The 21,743-nt window shown below is 41.8% G+C and overlaps 1 protein-coding gene across 1 annotated transcript in view; it reads right to left on the bottom strand.

The window, feature by feature from the left end:
• The window catches only part of LOC128655268 (aminopeptidase NAALADL1-like), a 154,533-nt gene that overhangs the window by 21,677 nt on the left and 111,113 nt on the right, over positions 1–21,743 (bottom strand). The window contains exon 16 of the mRNA XM_053708928.1: positions 13,906–14,079. Coding sequence (XP_053564903.1) covers positions 13,906–14,079 — 174 coding nt within the window. The remainder of the gene's footprint in view (positions 1–13,905; positions 14,080–21,743) is intronic.

Consider the following 21,743-nt stretch of genomic DNA (forward strand, 5'->3'; position numbering starts at 1 on the left):
CAATTGTTTTTCAATAGCCTAACTGCACCCAGCTCTTGCCATATCTGCAAGAGTCAATCCAGACTAATCAGTGGAGTGGATAACGCTTGCCATGACCTATATCTATTATTCTGCAGTTTATTATCAGATAAGACATGCAGAAACCAATTTGAGACAGATATGTGGCAGGGTTAGGCTTGCACACTTCTAAATATCATATAAAAAAATATTGTTTTTATTTTATTTTCTGTCCTTTTAAAGGGCCATTATAGGCAACATTTTCTTTATATTTATATATTTTTATTTATACAGTTCAAAATATATCTCAGTATTTGTTTTTCTTGTTCCTCTTCTGAATAAACCAGTTTCAATGTCTCATGCCCGAATAGCAAAAACTGGCCAGCATGGAGAGAAATCACACCAAATCCTTGGGATTTTATTATTGTAATATAGTTGTCTCTCCTTCACATCCAGTATCCTGTTTGGTGAGATAAAAAGTAATGAAGCAAAAATTTGTGTCTGTACTGATATGACTTCTAAGATTATCTCACCTGAGTCAAGAGCTTTAGATCATCTCATCTGACTCAAGACCTTTTGACCATATCACCTGAGCCGAGAGCTTTAGATCATCTCATCTGACTCAAGACCTTTTGACCATATATCACCTGAGCCGAGAGCTTTAGATCATATCACCTGAGCCAAGAGCTTTAGATCATCTCACCTGAGCCAAGAGCTTTAGATCATCTCACCTGAGCCAAGAGCTTTAGATCATATCGCCTGAGTGGAGAGCTTTAGATCATATCGCCTGAGTGGAGAGCTTTAGATCATCTCAACTTAGCGGAGAGCTTTAGATCATCTCACCTTAGCGGAGAGCTTTAGATCATCTCACCTAAGCCGAGAGCTTTAGATCATCTCACCTAAGCCGAGAGCTTTAGATCATCTCACCTAAACTGAGAGCTTTAGATCATCTCACCTAAGCCGAGAGCTTTAGATCATCTCACCTGAGCGGAAAGCTTTAGATCATATCACCTGAGTGGAGAGCTTTAGATCATACTTTATCACCTAAGTCGAGAGCTTTAAATCATCTCACCTGAACAGAGAGCTTTAGATCATCTCACCTGAGCGGAGCGCTTTAGATCATATCACCTGAGTGGAGAGCTTTAGATCATCTCAACTGAGTGGAGAGCTTTAGATCCTCTCATCTAAGCCGAGAGCTTTAGATTATCTCACCTGAACGGAAAGCTTTAGATCATACTGTATCACCTAAGTCGAGAGCTTTAAATCATCTCACCTGAACAGAGAGCTTTAGATCATCTCACCTGAGCCAAGAGCATTAGAGCCATATCAACTGAGTGGAGAGCTTTAGATCATATCACCTGAGTGGAGAGATTTCAGTGATACCACATGAGTGGATTTCTTTAGATCATCTCACCTGAGCCGAGTGCTTTAGATCATCTCATCTGGAGTGGAGAGATTTAGATCATATCACCTTAGCAGAGAGCTTTAGATCATATCACCTGAGCCAAGAGCTTTAGATCATCTCACCTGACCCAAGAGCTTTAGATCATATCAACTGAGTGGCTAACTTTAGGTGATATCACCTAAACGGAGAGTTTTTATCATCTCACCTAAGCAGAGACCTTTAGATCATCTCACCTGAGCGGAGACCTTTAGATCATCTCACCTGAGCTGAGAGCTTTAGATCATATCACCTGAGCCGAGAGCTTTAGGTGATATAACCTAAATGAAGACCTTTAGATCATCTCACCTGAGCGGAGACCTTTATATCATCTCACTTGAGTGGAGACCTTTAGATCATCTCACCTGAGCTGAGAGCTTTAGGTCATCTCACCTGAGATGAAAGCTTTAGATCATCTCACCTGAACAGAGAGCTTTAGATCATCTCACCTGAGTCAAGAGCTTTAGATCAACTTTCTTTCAATATTCTCACAGAGAGCTTTAGATCACCTCACCTGAGCAGAGACCTTTAGATCATCTCACCTGAGCGGAGACCTTTAGATCATCTCACCTGAGCGGAGACCTTTAAATCATCTCACCTGAGCGGAGACCTTTAGATCATCTCACCTGAGCAGAGACCTTTAGATCATATCACCTGAGCAGAGAGCTTTAGATCATATCATCTGAGCCAAGAGCTTTAGATCATCTCACCTGACCCAACAGCTTTAGATCATATCACCTGAGCAGCAAGCTTTACTTAATATAACCTAAACAGAGAGCTTTAGATCATCTCAAGAGAGTGGAGAGCTTTAGATCATATCACCTGAGCTGAGAGCTTTAGATCATATCATCTGAGCCGAGAGCTTTAGGTGATATAACCTAAATAGAGACCTTTATATCATGTCACCTGAGTGGAGACCTTTAGATCATCTCACCTGAGCCAAGAGCTTTAGATCATATCACCTGAGCTGAGAGCTTTAGATCATATCACCTGAGTCGAGACCTTTAGATCAACTTTCTTTCGATCTTCTTACCTGTGCTGAGAACTTTAGACCATATCACCTGAGTCAAAAGCTTTAGATCATCTCACCTGAGCCGAGAGCTTTAGATCATCTCACCTGAGCCGAGAGCATAAGATCATATCTCTTAAGCCGAGAGCTTTAGATCATATCACTTGAATGGAGAGCTTTAGATCGTCTCACCTGAGCCAAAAGCTTTAGATTGTCTCACCTGAGCCAAGCGCTTTAGATCATCTCACCTAAGCCTAGAGCTTTAGATCATCTCACCTAAGTGGAGAGCTTTAGATCATCTCACCTGAGCCAAGAGCTTTAGATTAACTTTCTTTCAATCTTCTCACCTGAGTAGAGAGCTTTAGATCATCTCACCTGAACAGAGAGGTTTAGATCATCTCACCTGAGCTGAGAGCTTTAGATCATCTCACCAAAGCGGCAAGCTTTAGATCAACTCACCTGAGCCAAGAGCTTTAGATTAACTTTCTTTCAATCTTCTCACCTGAGTAGAGAGTTTTAGATCATCTCACCTGAACAGAGAGCTTTAGATCATCTCACCTGAGTCAAGAGCTTTAGATCAACTTTCTTTCAATATTCTCACAGAGAGCTTTAGATCCCCTCACCTGAGCGGAGACCTTTAGATCATCTCACCTGAGCAGAGATCTTTAGATCATATCAACTGAGCAGAGAGCTTTAGATCATATCACCTGAGCCAAGAGCTTTAGATCATCTCACCTGACCCAAGAGCTTTAGATCATATCACCTGAGCGGCGAGCTTTAGATGATATAACCGAAACGGAGAGCTTTAGATCATCTCACCTGAGCCGAGAGCTTTAGATCATATCACCTGAGCTGAGAGCTTTAGATTATATCATCTGAGCCGAGAGCTTTAGGTGATATAACCTAAATGGAGAGCTTTAGATCGTCTCACCTGAGCTGAGAGCTTTAGATAATCTCACCTGAGATGAAAGCTTTAGATCATCTCACCTGAACAGAAAGCTTTAGATCATCTCACCTGAGTCAAGAACTTTAGATCAACTTTCTTTCGATAATCTCATGGAGAGCTTTAGATCACCTCACCTGAGTGGAGACCTTTAGATCATCTCACCTGATCAGAGACCTTTAGATCATATCACCTGAGCAGAGAGCTTTTGATCATATCACCTGAGTCAAGAGCTTTAGATCATCTCACCTGACCCAAGAGCTTTAGATCATATCACCTGAGCGGCGAGCTTTAGGTGATTTAACCTAAACGGAGAGCTTTAGATCCTCTCACCTGAGCCGAGAGCTTTAGAACATCTCACCTGAGCCGAGAGCTTTAGATCATATCACCTGAGCTGAGAGCTTTAGATCATATCATCTGAGAGGAGAGCTTTAGGTGATATAACCTAAGCCGAGAACATCTCACCTGAGCCGAGAGCTTTAGATCATATCACCTGAGCAGAGAGCTTTTGATCATATCGCCTGAGCCAAGAGCTTTAGATCATCTCACCTGACCCAAGAGCTTTAGATCATATAACCTGAGCAGCGAGCTTTAGGTGATATAACCTAAACGGAGAGCTTTAGATCATCTCACCTGAGTGGAGACATTTAGATCATCTCACCTGAGCCGATAGCTTTAGATCATATCACCTGAGCTGAGAGCTTTAGATCATATCACCTGAGCGGCGAGCTTTACTTGATATAACCTAAACAGAGAGCTTTAGATCATCTCAAGAGAGTGGAGAGCTTTAGATCATATCACCTGAGCTGAGAGCTTTAGATCATATCATCTGAGCCGAGAGCTTTAGGTGATATAACCTAAATAGAGACCTTTATATCATGTCACCTGAGTGGAGACCTTTAGATCATCTCACCTGAGCCAAGAGCTTTAGATCATATCACCTGAGCTGAGAGCTCTAGATCATATCACCTGAGTCGAGACCTTTAGATCAACTTTCTTTCGATCTTCTTACCTGTGCTGAGAATTTTAGACCATATCACCTGAGTCAAAAGCTTTAGATCATCTCACCTGAGCCGAGAGCTTTAGATCATCTCACCTGAGCCGAGAGCTTTAGATCATATCTCTTAAGCCGAGAGCTTTAGATCATATCACTTGAATGGAGAGCTTTAGATCGTCTCACCTGAGCCAAAAGCTTTAGATCGTCTCATCTGAGCCAAGCGCTTTAGATCGTCTCACCTAAGCCTAGAGCTTTAGATCATCTCACCTAAGTGGAGAGCTTTAGATCATCTCACCTGAGCCGAAAACTTTAGATCATCTCACCTAAACGGCGAGCTTTAGATCAACTCACCTGAGCCAAGAGCTTTAGATTAACTTTCTTTCAATCTTCTCACCTGAGTAGAGAGCTTTAGATCATCTCACCTGAACAGAGAGGTTTAGATCATCTCACCTGAGCTGAGAGCTTTAGATCATCTCACCAAAGCGGCAAGCTTTAGATCAACTCACCTGAGCCAAGAGCTTTAGATTAACTTTCTTTCAATCTTCTCACCTGAGTAGAGAGTTTTAGATCATCTCACCTGAACAGAGAGCTTTAGATCATCTCACCTGAGTCAAGAGGTTTAGATCAACTTTCTTTCAATATTCTCACGGAGAGCTTTAGATCCCCTCACCTGAGCGGAGACCTTTAGATCATCTCACCTGAGCAGAGACCTTTAGATCATATCAACTGAGCAGAGAGCTTTAGATCATATCACCTGAGCCAAGAGCTTTAGATCATCTCACCTGACCCAAGAGCTTTAGATCATATCACCTGAGCGGCGAGCTTTAGATGATATAACTGAAACGGAGAGCTTTAGATCATCTCACCTGAGCCGAGAGCTTTAGATCATATCACCTGAGCTGAGAGCTTTAGATTATATCATCTGAGCCGAGAGCCTTAGGTGATAAAACCTAAATGGAGAGCTTTAGATCATCTCACCTGAACAGAAAGCTTTAGATCATCTCACCTGAGTCAAGAACTTTAGATCAACTTTCTTTCGATAATCTCATGGAGAGCTTTAGATCACCTCACCTAAGTGGAGACCTTTAGATCATCTCACCTGATCAGAGACCTTTAGATCATATCACCTGAGCAGAGAGCTTTTGATCATATCACCTGAGTCAAGAGCTTTAGATCATCTCACCTGACCCAAGAGCTTTAGATCATATCACCTGAGCGGCGAGCTTTAGGTGATTTAACCTAAACGGAGAGCTTTAGATCCTTTCACCTGAGCGGAGAGCTTTAGAACATCTCACCTGAGCCGAGAGCTTTAGATCATATCACCTGAGCTGAGAGCTTTAGATCATATCATCTGAGAGGAGAGCTTTAGGTGATATAACCTAAGCCGAGAACATCTCACCTGAGCCGAGAGCTTTAGATCATATCACCTGAGCAGAGAGCTTTTGATCATATCACCTGAGCCAAGAGCTTTAGATCATCTCACCTGACCCAAGAGCTTTAGATCATATAACCTGAGCAGCGAGCTTTAGGTGATATAACCTAAACGGAGAGCTTTAGATCATCTCACCTGAGTGGAGACATTTAGATCATCTCACCTGAGCCGATAGCTTTAGATCATATCACCTGAGCTGAGAGCTTTAGATCATATCACCTGAGCGGCGAGCTTTAGGTGATATAACCTAAACGAAGAGCTTTAGATCATCTCACCTGAGTGGAGACATTTAGATCATCTCACCTGAGCCGATAGCTTTAGATCATCTCACCTGAGCTGAGAGCTTTAGATCATATCACCTGAGCCAACAGCTTTAGATCATATCACTTGAATGGAGAGCTTTAGATCGTCTCAACTGAGCCGAAAGCTTTAGATCGTCTCACCTGAGCTAAGAGCTTTAGATCATCTCATCTGAGATGAGAGCTTTAGATCATCTCACCTAAGTGGTGAGCTTTAGATCAACTCACCTGAGCCAAGAGCTTTAGATTAACTTTCTTTCAATCTTCTCACCTGAGTAGAGAGCTTAAGATCATCTCACCTGAGCAGAGAGGTTTAGATCATCTCACCTGAGCTGAGAGCTTTAGATCATCTCACCTGAGCTGAGAACTTTAGATCAACTTACCTGAGCCAAGAGCTTTAGATTAACTTTCTTTCAATCTTCTTACCTGTACTGAGAACTTTAGACCATATCACCTGAGTCAAAAGCTTTAGATCATCTCACCTGAGCCAAGAGCTTTAGATCATCTCACCTGAGCCGAGAGCTTTAGATCATTTCACCTGAGCCGAGAGCTTTAGATCATATCACTTGAATAGAAAGCTTTAGATCATCTCACATGAGCCAAGAGCTTTAGATCATCTCACCTGAGCCAAGAGCTTTAGATCATATCATCTGAGCTGAGAGCTTTAGATTATATCATCTGAGCCGAGAGCTTTAGGTGATAAAACCTAAATGGAGAGCTTTAGATCGTCTCACCTGAGCAGAGACCTTTATATCATCTCACCTGAGTGGAGACCTTTAGATCATCTCACCTGAGCTGAGAGCTTTAGATCATCTCACCTGAGATGAAAGCTTTAGATCATCTCACCTGAACAGAAAGCTTTAGATCATCTCACCTGAGTCAAGAACTTTCTTTTGATAATCTCACAGAGAGCTTTAGATCACCTCACCTGAGTGGAGACCTTTAGATCATCTCACCTGAGCAGAGACCTTTAGATCATCTCACCTGAGCAGAGACCTTTAGATCATATCACCTGAGCAGAGAGCTTTTGATCATATCACCTGAGTCAAGAGCTTTAGATCATCTCACCTGACCCAAGAGCTTTAGATCATATCATCTGAGCAGCGAGCTTTAGGTGATATAACCTAAACGGAGAGCTTTAGATCATCTAACCTGAACAGAGACCTTTATATCAACTCACCTGAGTGGAGACCTTTAGATCATCTCACCTGAGCTGAGAGCTTTAGATCATCTCACCTGAGATGAAAGCTTTAGATCATCTCACCTGAACAGAAAGCTTTAGATCAATTCACCTGAGTCAAGAACTTTAGATCAACTTTCTTTCTATAATCTCACGGAGAGCTTTAGATCACCTCACCTGAGTGGAGACCTTTAGATCATCTCACCTGAGCGGAGACCTTTAGATCATCTTACCTGATCAGAGACCTTTAGATCATATCACCTGAGCAGAGAGCTTTTGATCATATCACCTGAGTCAAGAGCTTTAGATCATCTCACCTGACCCAAGAGCTTTAGATCATATCACCTGAGCGGCGAGCTTTAGGTGATATAACCTAAACGGAGAGCTTTAGATCCTCTCACCTGAGCGGAGAGCTTTAGAATATCTCACCTGAGCCGAGAGATTTAGATCATGTCACCTGAGCTGAGAGCTTTAGATCATATCATCTGAGAGGAGAGCTTTAGGTGATATAACCTAAGCCAAGAACATCTCACCTGAGCCGAGAGCTTTAGATCATATCACCTGAGCAGAGAGCTTTTGATCATATCACCTGAGCCAAGAGCTTTAGATCATCTCACCTGACCCAAGAGCTTTAGATCATATCACCTGAGCAGCGAGCTTTAGGTGATATAACCTAAACGGAGAGCTTTAGATCATCTCACCTGAGTGGAGACATTTAGATCATCTCACCTGAGCCGATAGCTTTAGATCATATCACCTGAGCTGAGAGCTTTAGATCATATCACCTGAGTCAAGAGCTTTGAATCAACTTTCTTTCGATCGTCTTACCTGTGCTGAGAACTTTAGACCATATCACCTGAGTCAAAAGCTTTAGATCATCTCACCTGAGCCGAGAGCTTTAGATCATATCACCTGAGCCAACAGCTTTAGATCATATCACTTGAATGGAGAGCTTTAGATCGTCTCACCTGAGCCGAAAGCTTTAGATCGTCTCACCTGAGCTAAGAGCTTTAGATCATCTCACCTAAGCAATGAGCTTTAGATCAACTCACCTCAGCCAAGAGCTTTAGATTAACTTTCTTTCAATCTTCTCACCTGAGTAGAGAGCTTTAGATCATCTCACCTGAGCAGAGAGGTTTAGATAATCTCACCTGAGCTGAGAGCTTTAGATCATCTCACCTGAGCTGAGAGCTTTAGATCATCTCACCTGAACCGAGAGCTTTAGATCATTTCACCTAAGCGGCAAGCTTTAGATCAACTCACCTGAGCCAAGAGCTTTAGATTAACTTTCTTTCAGTCTTCTCACCTGAGTAGAGAGCTTTAGATTATCTCACCTGAGTCAAGAGCTTTAGATCAACTTTCTTTCGATATTCTCACTGAGAGCTTTAGATCACCTCACCTGAGTGGAGACCTTTAGATCATCTCACCTGAGCGGAGACCTTTAGATCATCTCACCTGAGCAGAGAGCTTTAGATCATATCACCTGAGCCAAGAGCTTTAGATCATCTCACCTGACCCAAGAGCTTTAGATCATATAACCTGAGCAGCAAGCTTTAGATGATATAACCTAAACAGAGAACTTTAGATCATATCACCTAAGCCAAAAGCTTTAGATCATCTCACCTGACCCAAGAGCTTTAGATCATATCACCTGAGCGTCAAGCTTTAGATGATATAACCTAAACGGAGAGCTTTAGATCATCTCACCTGAGCCAAGAGCTTTAGATAATTTCACCAGAGCTGAGAGCGTTAGATCATATCATCTGAGCCAACAGCTTTAGATCATATCACTTGAATGGAGAGCTTTAGATCATCTCACCTGAGCTGAAAGCTTTAGATCGTCTCACCTGAGCTAAGAGCTTTAGATCATCTCACCTAAGCGATGAGCTTAAGATCAACTCACCTGAGCCAAGAGCTTTAGATTAACTTTCTTTCAATCTTCTCACCTGAGTAGAGAGCTTTAGATCATCTCACCTGAGCAGAGAGGTTTAGATCATCTCACCTGAGCTGAGAGCTTTAGATCATCTCACCTGAGCTGAAAGCTTTAGATCATCTCACCTGAACCGAGAGCTTTAGATCATTTCACCTAAGCGGCAAGCTTTAGATCAACTCACCTGAGCCAAGAGCTTTAGATTAACTTTCTTTCAATCTTCTCACCTGAGTAGAGAGCTTTAGATTATCTCACCTGAGTCAAGAGCTTTAGATCAACTTTCTTTCGATATTCTCACTGAGAGCTTTAGATCACCTCACCTGAGTGGAGACCTTTAGATCATCTCACCTGAGCGGAGACCTTTAGATCATCTCACCTGAGCAGAGAGCTTTAGATCATATCACCTGAGCGGAGACCTTTAGATCATATCACCTGAGCCAAGAGCTTTAGATCATCTCACCTGACCCAAGAGCTTTAGATCATATAACCTGAGCAGCAAGCTTTAGATGATATAACCTAAACAGAGAGCTTTAGATCATATCACCTGAGCCAAAAGCTTTAGATCATCTCACCTGACCCAAGAGCTTTAGATCATATCACCTGAGCGTCAAGCTTTAGATGATATAACCTAAACGGAGAGCTTTAGATCATCTCACCTGAGCCAAGAGCTTTAGATAATTCCACCAGAGCTGAGAGCGTTAGATCATATCATCTGAGCCGAGAGGTTTAGGTGATATAACCTAAATGGAAACCTTTATATCATGTCACCTGAGTGGAGAACTTTAGATCATCTCACCTGAGCCGAGAGCTTTAGATCATATCACCTGAGCTGTGAGCTTTAGATCATATCACCTGAGTCGAGAGCTTTAGATCATATCACCTGAGCAGAGAGCTATAGATCATATCACCTGAGCCAAGAGCTTTAGATCATCTCACCTGACCCAAGAGCTTTAGATTATATCACCTGAGCGGCAAGCTTTAGGTGAAATAACCTAAACGGAGAGCATTAGATCATCTCACCTGAGCGGAGAGCTTTAGATCATCTCACCTGAGCCGAGAGCTTTAGATCATATCACCTGAGCTGAGAGCTTGAGATCATATCATCTGAGCCGAGAGCTTTAGGTGATATAACCTAAATAGAGACCTTTATTATATCATGTCACCTGAGTGGAGACCTTTAGATCATCTCACCTGAGCCGAGAGCTTTAGATCATATCACCTGAGCTGAGAGCTTTAGATCATATCACCTGAGTCGAGAGCTTTAGTTCAACTTTCTTTCAATCTTCTTACCTGTGCTGAGAACTTTAGACTATATCACCTGAGTCAAAAGCTTTAGATCATCTCACCTGAGCCAAGAGCTTTAGATCATCTCACCTGAGCCGAGAGCTTTAGATCATATCACCTGAGCCGAGAGCTTTAGATCATATCACTTGAAAAGAGAGCTTTAGATCGTCTCAACTGAGCCGAAAGCTTTAGATCGTTTCACCTGAGCCAAGAGCTTTAGATCATCTCACCTGAGTAGAGAGCTTTAGATCATCTTACCTGAGCAGAGAGGTTTAGATCGTCTCACCTGAGCTGAGAGCTTTAGATCATCTCACCTGAGCCGAGAGCTTTAGATCATCTCACCTAAACGGCGAGCTTTAGATCAACTCACCTGAGCCAAGAGCTTTAGATTAACTTTCTTTCAATCTTCTCATCTGAGTAGAGAGCTTTAGATCATCTCACCTGAGTAGAGAGCTTTAGATCATCTCACCTGAACAGAGAGCTTTAGATCAACTTTCTTTCGTTATTCTCACAGAGAGCTTTAGATCACCTCACATGAGAGGAGACCTTTAGATCATTTCACCTGAGCGGAGACCTTTAGATCATCTCACCTGAGCAGAGACCTTTACATCATATCACCTGAGCAGAGAGCTATAGATCATATCACCTGAGCCAAGAGCTTTAGATCATCTCACCTGACCCAAGAGCTTTAGATCATATCACCTGAGCGGCAAGCTTTAGGTGATATAACCTAAATGGAGAGCATTAGATCATCTCACCTGAGCGGAGAGCTTTAGATCATCTCACCTGAACCGAGAGCTTTAGATCATATCACCTGAGCTGAGAGCTTTAGATCATATCATCTGAGCCGAGAGCTTTAGGTGATATAACCTAAATAGAGACCTTTATTATATCATGTCACGTGGAGACCTTTAGATCGTCTCACCTGAGCCGAGAGCTTTAGATCATATCACCTGAGCTGAGAGCTTTAGATCAACTTTCTTTCGATCTTCTTACCTGTGCTGAGAACTTTAGACCATATCACCTGAGTCAAAAGCTTTAGATCATCTCACCTGAGCCAAGAGCTTTAGATCATCTCACCTGAGCCGAGAGCCTTAGATCATATCACCTGAGCCGAGAGCCTTAGATCATATCACCTGAGCCGAGAGCTTTAGATCATATCACTTGAATGGAGAGCTTTAGATCGTCTCACCTGAGCCGAAAGCTTTAGATCGTCTCACCTGAGCCAAGAGCTTTAGATCGTCTCACCTAAGCCTAGAGCTTTAGATCATCTCACCTAAGCGGAGAGCTTTAGATCATCTCACCTGAACCGAGAGCTTTAGATCATCTCACCTAAGCAGCAAGCTTTAGATCAACTCACCTGAGCCAAGAGCTTTAGATTAACTTTCTTTCAATCTTCTCACCTGAGTAGAGAGCTTTAGATCATCTCACTTGAGCTGAGAGCTTTAGATCATCTCACCTAAGCGGCGAGCTTTAGATCAACTCACCTGAGCCAAGAAGTTTAGATTAACTTTCTTTCAATCTTCTCACCTGAGTAGAGAGCTTTAGATCATCTCACCTGAGTAGAGAGCTTTAGATCATCTTACCTGAGCAGAGAGGTTTAGATCATCTCACCTGAGCTGAGAGCTTTAGATCATCTCACCTAAGCAGCGAGCTTTAGATCAACTCACCTGAGCCAAGAGCTTTAGATTAACTTTCGGTCAGGGTTTTTTCCCTGTTTTGTTTGCCATGTGCTGCTGGCAGCCATTTTACTCACCTCTCTTCCTGACTATGGTGCATTGTGGGGGATGCTGCTCATTTCCTGCACTTCCTTTTATGGCCAGACTGGTATGCATCATCCGTGTGAGACAGGATGCAGTCTCAGAATTGTGATGTCATCACTTATTATTTAAAGGGCCTCTGTTCAGTATGCTTTGCCTTTGCGTTGTCTCAGACCTGTTTGTGAGAGTTCCTGTGTATTACCTGGCTGCCTGACGTCCTTCCTGGTTCCTGATCCCTGGCTTGTTCCTGACTCTGCTGTTTTCCTTGTTGCTGATTCCAGCTCGTCTGACTATTCGCTTTGGCTCCTTACTCGGCTCGTCTGACTACCAGCTCTGGTTTTGACTCCTGGCTTGTTATTTGACTTGTGGACTTTTTATTATTTTTTGCTATTAATAAAGGTGTGATTATTTTTGCACTTCTCGTCTCAGTCTGATTCCTGGCACCCTGACACTTTCTTTCAATCTTCTCACCTGAGTAGAGAGCTTTAGATCATCTCACCTGAGCAGAGAGGTTTAGATCATCTCACCTGAGCTGAGAGCTTTAGATCATCTCACCTGAGCCGAGAGCTTTAGATCATCTCACCTAAGCGGAGAGCTTTAGATCATCTCACCTGAGTCAAGAGCTTTAGATTATCTCACCTGAGCCGAGAGCTTTAGATTATCTCACTTAAGTGGAGAGCTTTAGATAATCTCACCTGAGCCGAAAGCTTTAGTTTATCTCACCTGAGCCGAGAGCTTTAGCTTATCTCACCTGAGTCAAGAGTTTTAGATCATCAAGGCACGTCCCTACCAGTAAAGTAGAAGCCGTTGTCCTTAGTAGCCAGTAAGTATTATAAAAAAAGTACAAAACCAATACTGTAATATTAGGTTTAACTAAAAATTAAACTGCTTTTAAAAGGGATTTGAAAACCAAAATTGTTCTTTCATGATTCAGATGTGATTTTTAATAACTAATTTATTTTATTATCTATTTTCTATATTTTCTTGGAATCTTTTGTTGAAAAGCAGGGACCTGAGCCCAGGACCCTGCACATTTCTGGAGCACTATATGGCAGAATGTTTTTTTTTGCAAGAATGTTATCCATTTGCAAGAGCACTAGATGGCAGCAGTGTTTCCTGCTAGGTATTGTACGTCTCCAGACACCTCCCTAGGTATCTCTTCTATAAAGAATGATCAAATTTGATAATAGAAGTAAATTGGAATTTTTTTTAATTTTTTTTTTAAATGGAATGCTCTGTCTGAATCACAAAATAATTTTTTGGGGTTTTTATATCACTTTTAAGGGACATGAAACTTTCCAGTTCCTGAGTCTACCTAGGTATTCTTTCAACAAAGGATTGAAAGAAAACAAAGCAATTTAGATAACAGAAGTAAATTGGAAAGTTGTTGAAAATTACAAGCTCTATGGGACCCATGAAAGAAAAATTTTGGGTTTCATATCCCATTAAGACTTTCTCTGCAAAAAAAAAAAAATACATATACAGTATATATTGCTATTTCCTATGCATAGTAAAAAAAAAGTAAGAGTACAATGCCGCATAACATAATAAAAAAAAGTTATGTGAACAACATAGTGCGAAATTAGACTTTTCATATACAGTTAACTCTGTACGAACAAGGATATATTCAGACCTAGAGAGATTTTGTTCTGCTGGAGTTTGTCCCGAAAATTATTTTCTGCAGTGTTATAATATTGCTCTAGAGTCTCTACGTAGTCTTTCACACCAAGTGGTAGGATAAGGCTGTCTGACAGTCTCAACAGAACATTTCCAGCTGTTCGTGCCACTGTTTGGTGGCTGAGGAAACCTAAAACGACAATAACACATATTTATGTTAGATCAGTTTGTCATTTTTTATTTGTGTCTTATTGAAGAAAGGTGTCAAATCTTTACCATTTCTTAGGACATATTGTTGACAGTACATTTCTGTTCTTGTGTTGCAGCATATATCAGTATTGTGTATAAATGTCACACTTAGCTGTGTGCATGAGATGGAGACAGGTGACATTGCTAAATTACATGATGTGTATAAATGTCACACTTAGCTGTGTGCATGAGACAGGTGACATTGCTAAATTACATGATGTGTATAAATGTTACACTTAGCTGTGTGCATGAGACAGGTGACATTGCTATATTACATGATGTGTATAAATGTCACACTTAGCTGTGTGCATGAGACAGGTGACATAGCTAAATTACATGATGTGTATAAATGTCACACTTAGCTGTGTGCATGAGACAGGTGACATAGCTAAATTACATGATGTGTATAAATGTCACACTTAGCTGTGTGCATGAGACAGGTGACATAGCTAAATTACATGATGTGTATAAATGTTACACTTAGCTGTGTGCATGAGATAGGTGACATAGCAAAATTACATGATGTGTATAAATGTCACACTTAGCTGTGTGCATGAGATAGGTGACATAGCTAAATTACATGATGTGTATAAATGTCACACTTAGCTGTGTGCATGAGACAGGTGACATAGCTAAATTACATGATGTGTATAAATGTTAAACTTAGCTGTTCATGAGACAGGTGACATAGCTAAATTACATGATGTATATAAATGTCACACTTAGCTGTGTGCATGAGACAGGTGACATAGCTAAATTACATGATGTATATAAATGTTACACTTAGCTGTGTGCATGAGACAGGTGACATAGCTAAATTACATGATGTGAATAAATGTGACACTTAGCTGTGTGCATGAGACAGGTGACATAGCTAAATTACATGGTGTGTATAAATGTCACACTTAGCTGTGCATGAGACAGGTGACATTGCTAAATGACATGATGTGTATAAATGTTACACTTAGCTGTGTGCATGAGACAGGTGACATTGCTAAATTACATGATGTGTATAAATGTTACACTTAGCTGTGTGCATGAGACAGATGACATAGCTAAATTACATGATGTATATAAATGTCACACTTAGCTGTGTGCATGAGACAGGTGACATAGCTAAATTACATGATGTGTATAAATGTTACACTTAGCTGTGTGCATGAGACAGGTGACATAGCTAAATTACATGATGTGTATAAATGTCACACTTAGCTGTGTGCATGAGATAGGTGACATAGCTAAATTACATGATGTGTATAAATGTTACACTTAGCTGTGTGCATGAGACAGGTGACATAGCTAAATTACATGATGTGTATAAATGTTACACTTAGCTGTGTGCATGAGACAGGTGACATAGCTAAATTACATGATGTGTATAAATGTCACACTTAGCTGTGTGCATGAGACAGGTGACATAGCTAAATTACATGGTGTGTATAAATGTCACACTTAGCTGTGTGCATGAGACAAGTGACATAACTAAATTACATGATGTGTATAAATGTCACACTTAGCTGTGTGCATGAGACAGGTGACATAGCTAAATTACATGATGTATATAAATGTCACACTTAGCTGTGTGCATGAGACAGGTAACATAGCTAAATTACATGATGTGTATAAATGTCACACCTAGCTGTGTGCATTAGACAGGTGACATAGCTAAATTACATGATGTGTATACATGTTACACTTAGCTGTGTGCATGAGACAGGTGACATAGCTAAATTACATGATGTGTATAAATGTCACACTTAGCTGTGTGCATGAGATGAAGACAAGTGACATAGCTAAATTACATGGGGCGCGATCACATATACGGCGCAGGTTTCGGCGCAAGCGTGGGAACCCGCGCCTCCCGTAATTTCACCTCGCACATCGGGGTATTACATATACTGCGCCGTTAGATACTAAAGTGGTGTAAGTAGAACAAACTGGCGATCTTCTGAAATGTGTGCAAATACACATTTTAGTCATCGCAAGTAACTTACGCCAGTATTTTATCCACGGAAAGGGTCAATATAGAGTAGTTTTATGCAAATTAGGCTAACACTCGTAAAAATGAACCGCGATTTCATATAAAAATGCGACACGAGGGGGGCGGAGCCTGACCACGCTGGTAGATGGTCGCACACAAGCAGGGCTCCAGCAACCATAACTGACAATCTAGCTTTTATTTAGCACTAAACCTTATTTTTTTCTGCAGACAGCAGTGACCGGGACAACCTAATGTGTGTTATTCACTAATAAAACTCAGACTGGGCTGGCTGGAGGATCACAGCTGAGAGGTAGCACAGACAACCACATCTGCATTGGCGAGGTATAAGCAGTCAGGCCGATGCGCCGCTCAATCAACCTGAACAGATAACTCTAAGCGCCGAGGAGACACAAAGGAAGAGTCTGGACTTACCCACCGCTGCTGACCCGACTAAGAACACTGTCCCCACGCCTATCTACCTTACTGCCGGTGCCCGATCAGCTGTGAGGGGGATTCCGTTGCGGCTCTGTATTGAAGAGAGAGAAGAGGTTAGCGCCAAGCCGCCATTCCACGTGGGGCGACAGTAGCGAGAAGAGGACATACCCAGAGGGGAGTTTGGCGGCTCTCTATCGAAACGACCCTGCAGACCACGCTGGGAATTGTGACATTGCAGCCCAGATGATGATCGATAATCAGGGGTAAGCCATATTTTGCCATCACATGTATACTGTGCAGGAGGAAAGATCATTCTGTAGAAAGACTAACTGCCCCATATTAAGAGACTTCCTCAAAAAAGTAGAACGCTGTATAACGCACCTCTCGCACAGTGCATTTCAGGAGCTGCCACTTCACTTCAATAAGATCCATAACAAGAAGACCCCTGTACGTGAAATTGCACAGAGTTGTATAGTGAGGTTGGTTGGGATGCCTGGCTAGTGATTTAACAGGCCATACAGTTAAGCACATATAAGCCATATAGGAGGCCTAGCCTCCGTTCTCCAACACCCTTATTCTTTCTCACATCTACCCCACATAGGCCCCCTTCAAGTGAAATAGCCCATACCATCTCTCCCTGGGCCTAAGGTCACTGGAATAGTTCATACTGTATATACTCAGATCTGCTAATCAAGCAGGTTCCCATACACTGACCCTTTTTACTCCCCGCTTCCACAAACACAGGGGTGTGTCCAACAAAAGAGGAAATAGGGCGGAAAAGTCTGCTCCTACTAGGTCTATTAACCAATACCTAAAACCAATAGACTTTGCTATGGAAGCTAGTGGCGAAGATATGGCAGGGGCAAATATCAGCCAAGGCCCTGACCCGCCTCACACTGACACCAGCCATTCTCACTTTGTCACCAAGGAGGACATCCTTCACCTCTCCTCCAAGGAATATATTAAAGGTGTTATGTGCGAAATGAGAAGCCTCTTTGGCGATCTTAGGAAAGATTTATCAGCACTTGAGACAAGGATTCTAACGGTGGAAAAGACTACTAAAGATAACACAACCTCTTTACACCAACACACTGTGGACCTACAGAGCCAGGCAGATAACCTGCAATATGTAAATGACAAACTTGAGGACATAGACAATAGAGGGCGCAGAAACAACTTGCGCTTCCGTGGGGTTTCAGAGGCTGTAGCCCCGCAGAATATAGAGGGCTACCTTCAGGCCCTGTTCAGGATCAAAAAGGAGACTCCTTCATCCCCAGATATACCCATAGAAAGGGCTCTTAGGCCCAAACCACTGAACAAGGCACCCCCGAGGGATATCATTGTAAGGTTCCTCAGTTACAAGGACAAGGAAATTATACTTCAAGGAGCCCGGAAAAAACATCCCATCACCCATGCCGGCGAGGAGATACAGATCTTCACCGACTTATCGCCTTTGACCCTTCAGAAAAGAAGAGACTTAGGCCATATCACATCTGTCCTGCGGAGTTACAATATCCAATATAGGTGGGGCTTCCCGGTTTCTATTATAGCCAACCACAATAACAAAACATCCATTTTCAGGCCTGGCATGGAAGAAAGGGTCCTTTTTGAACAGTTATCGATCCAGGCCCCTGCCCCCGGCGGATCGAGGCGGGAGATTGCAGCTCCCCCCTCGAGCTCTTCGGGCGACCAGACCCTCGAGGAGAATAATGGGTAATGTACTGTTCTGACTTGTTCACTGTTTAATAGTCTGCAACACAGAATAACTTCTAGATCATAGACTTTCTCTCTCCTTCACTCCTGGCCAGGAGGTCGAAGAATAACTAGTTTGACATACATTGCAAAAATGTGATTCTGAGTCATTGTGTTGAAACTGTTTTTGTTCTGTGTTTTTCTTTTCTCTGTTGGGGTTAAATTGTCAAACTGTTGCCTGTCGGGGCATTTACAGAGTGACCTCCCTGTCGGGGTTAGAGCCCTAGAGGATAGGGAGTGCAGCTTAACTCCACTTATGCAAGAAACCAGGCTCACGATGACACACCTTCATCTCAGAGCCTAATTGACACTGCAGTTATCTAGATAGAATCTCCCCACTGATATTATAGTTCAAGTATATTCCTTCAGCCTTTTTTATGACAAATTTTCTTGTTATGAAGTTTAAGTACCCTTTCAGGGCATTTATTGTGTGACTTCTCTGTTAGTGTGTGAGCCATGGCAGACAAGGAATGGGCTGCTTAATCCCATTTTTGTAAGAAATCAGATCCTTGAAAACATGCCCTAGGGCCTTATTCACACTGCAGGAATCTAGAAAGAATTATCCCACCGATATTACAGTTTCTGTATATTCTTCTAGCCTCTTTATAACAACCTTTCTAGTTATATAGCCTCATAGAGGTTTTTCGATGAAGCACTGACACGCACAGGCTGGAATTAACATAGTTGTATTTTTAATTAATTGATCCCCTCATCTCTAGTTTACTCCTGGTTGCTTTACTAATTTTAAGGTGCTAAAAATACATGTTTATTAATATAACTCACGTCAGTTGAGGGGCTTTTTCCCTCATTGTTTGTATTCTATTTCTGTATTTGTTGGTTATTGTCTTCAATAGGACATAGTAAGTTTCTCTTATTGTTACTGTTTATTTGTTAACTATCTAATTTTTCAACAAAGTCCCTATTGAGATCTTCCTCTTTACCCTCTTCTATTTTCCCCTTCATTCCAACTTCTTAAATAATTTTGCTAGCTTTACTCCTACTTCATTCCCATTTTCTCTTGTTATGTGTATCCAGTCCACGGATCATCCATTACTTGTGGGATATTCTCCTTCCCAACAGGAAGTTGCAAGAGGATCACCCACAGCAGAGCTGCTATATAGCTCCTCCCCTAACTGCCATATCCAGTCATTCTCTTGCAAGCTCTCAACATAGCTGGAGGTAGTAAGAGGAAAGTGGTAAAATAAAGTTAGTTTTTTCTTCAATCAAAAGTTTATTGTTTTTAAATGGTACCGGAGTGTACTATTTTATCTCAGGCAGCATTTAGAAGAAGAATCTGCCTGCGTTTTTCTATGATCTTAGCAGAAGTAACTAAGATCCACTGCTATTCTCACATATGTCTGAGGAGTGAGGTAACTTCAGAGGGAGAATGGCGTGCAGGGTATCCTGCAATAAGGTATGTGCAGTTAAGTTTTTCTAGGGATGGAATTTGCTAGAAAATGCTGCTGATACCGGATTAATGTAAGTTAAAGCCTAAATACAGTGATTTAATAGCGACTAGTATCAGGCTTGCTATCAGAGGTATATACTCTGATTAATGTGCAATATAAAACGTTTGCTGGCATGTTTTTATATATGCTTTGGTGATAAAACTTATTGGGGCCTAGTTTTTTCCACATGGCTGGCTTTATTTTTGCCTAGAAACAGTTTCCTGAGGCTTTCCACTGTTATAGTATAAAAGTTACAGTTGGTGCAGTTAAAATTACAAACTGTGACATTCAGCTTCCCTCAGCAGTCCCCTGCATGCTATAGGACATCTCTGAAGGGCTCAAAAGGCTTCAAAAGTAGGAGTTGTGGCAGTTGTTATGACTGTTTAAAAAGCATATTTTTCATTTTGTTAATCTGTTTTTTGTATTAAGGGGTTAATCATCCATTTGCAAGTGGGTGCAATGCTCTGCTAACTTGTTACATACACTGTAAAAATGTTGTTAGTTTAACTGCCTTTTTTCACTGTTATTTCAAATTTTGGCAAAATTTGTTTCTCTTAAAGGCACAGTAACGTTTTTTTATATTGCTTGTTAACTTGATTTAAAGTGTTTTCCAAGCTTGCTAGTCTCATTGCTAGTCTGTATAAACATGTCTGACATAGAGGAAACTCCTTGTTCATTATGTTTAAAAGCCATGGTGGAACCCCATAGGAGAATGTGTACTAAATGTATTGATTTCACTTTAAACAATAAAGATCAGCTGTTATCTTTAAAAGAATTATCACCAGTGGATTCTGACGAGGGGGAAGTTATGCTGACTAACTCTCCCCACGTGTCGGACCCTTTGACTCCCGCTCAAGGGACTCACGCTAAAATGGCGCCAAGTACATCAAAGACGCCCATAGCGATTACTTTGCAGGACATGGCGGCAATCATGGATAATACCCTGTCAGCAGTATTAGCCAGACTGCCTGAATTCAGAGGAAAGCGCGATAGCTCTGGGGTTAGACGTAATACAGAGCGTGCAGATGTTTTAAGGCCCATGTCTGATACTGCGTCACAATATGCAGAAGCTGAGGAAGAGCTTCAGTCTGTGGGTGACGTCTCTGACTCGGGGAAACCTGATTCAGATATGTCTACTTTTAAATTTAAGCTTGAGAACCTCCGGGTGTTGCTTGGAGAGGTTTTAGCTGCTCTGAATGACTGTGACACAATTGCAGTGCCAGAGAAATTGTGAAGACTGGATAAATACTATGCGGTGCCGGTGTGTACTGACGTTTTTCCAATACCTAAAAGGTTTACAGAAATTATTACTAAGGAGTGGGACAGACCCGGTGTGCCGTTTTCCCCCCCTCCTATTTTTAGAAAAATGTTTCCAATAGACGCCACCACACGGGACTTATGGCAGACGGTCCCTAAGGTGGAGGGAGCAGTTTCTACTTTAGCAAAGCGTACCACTATCCCTGTCGAGGACAGTTGTGCTTTTTCAGATCCAATGGATAAAAAATTAGAAGGTTACCTTAAGAAAATGTTTATTCAACAAGGTTTTATCCTGCAGCCCCTTGCATGCATTGCTCCTGTCACTGCTGCTGCGGCGTTCTGGTTTGAGTCTCTGGAAGAGGCCTTTCAGACAGCTACTCCATTGACTGAAATACTTGACAAGCTTAGAACACTTACGCTAGCTAATTCTTTTGTTTCTGATGCCATTGGTCATTTGACTAAACTAACGGCTAAGAATTCTGGATTCGCCATCCAGGCGCGTAGGGCGCTATGGCTTAAATCTTGGTCAGCTGACGTGACTTCAAAGTCTAAATTACTTAACATTCCTTTCAAGGGGCAGACCCTATTCGGGCCTGGTTTGAAGGAAATTATTGCTGACATTACTGGAGGTAAGGGTCATACCCTTCCTCAGGACAGGGCCAAATCAAGGGCCAAACAGTCTAATTTTCATGCCTTTCTAAACTTCAAGGCAGGTGCAGCATTCACTTCCTC

Source organism: Bombina bombina, chromosome 4 (assembly GCF_027579735.1).
Source record: "Bombina bombina isolate aBomBom1 chromosome 4, aBomBom1.pri, whole genome shotgun sequence".
Lineage (NCBI taxonomy): Eukaryota > Metazoa > Chordata > Amphibia > Anura > Bombinatoridae > Bombina > Bombina bombina.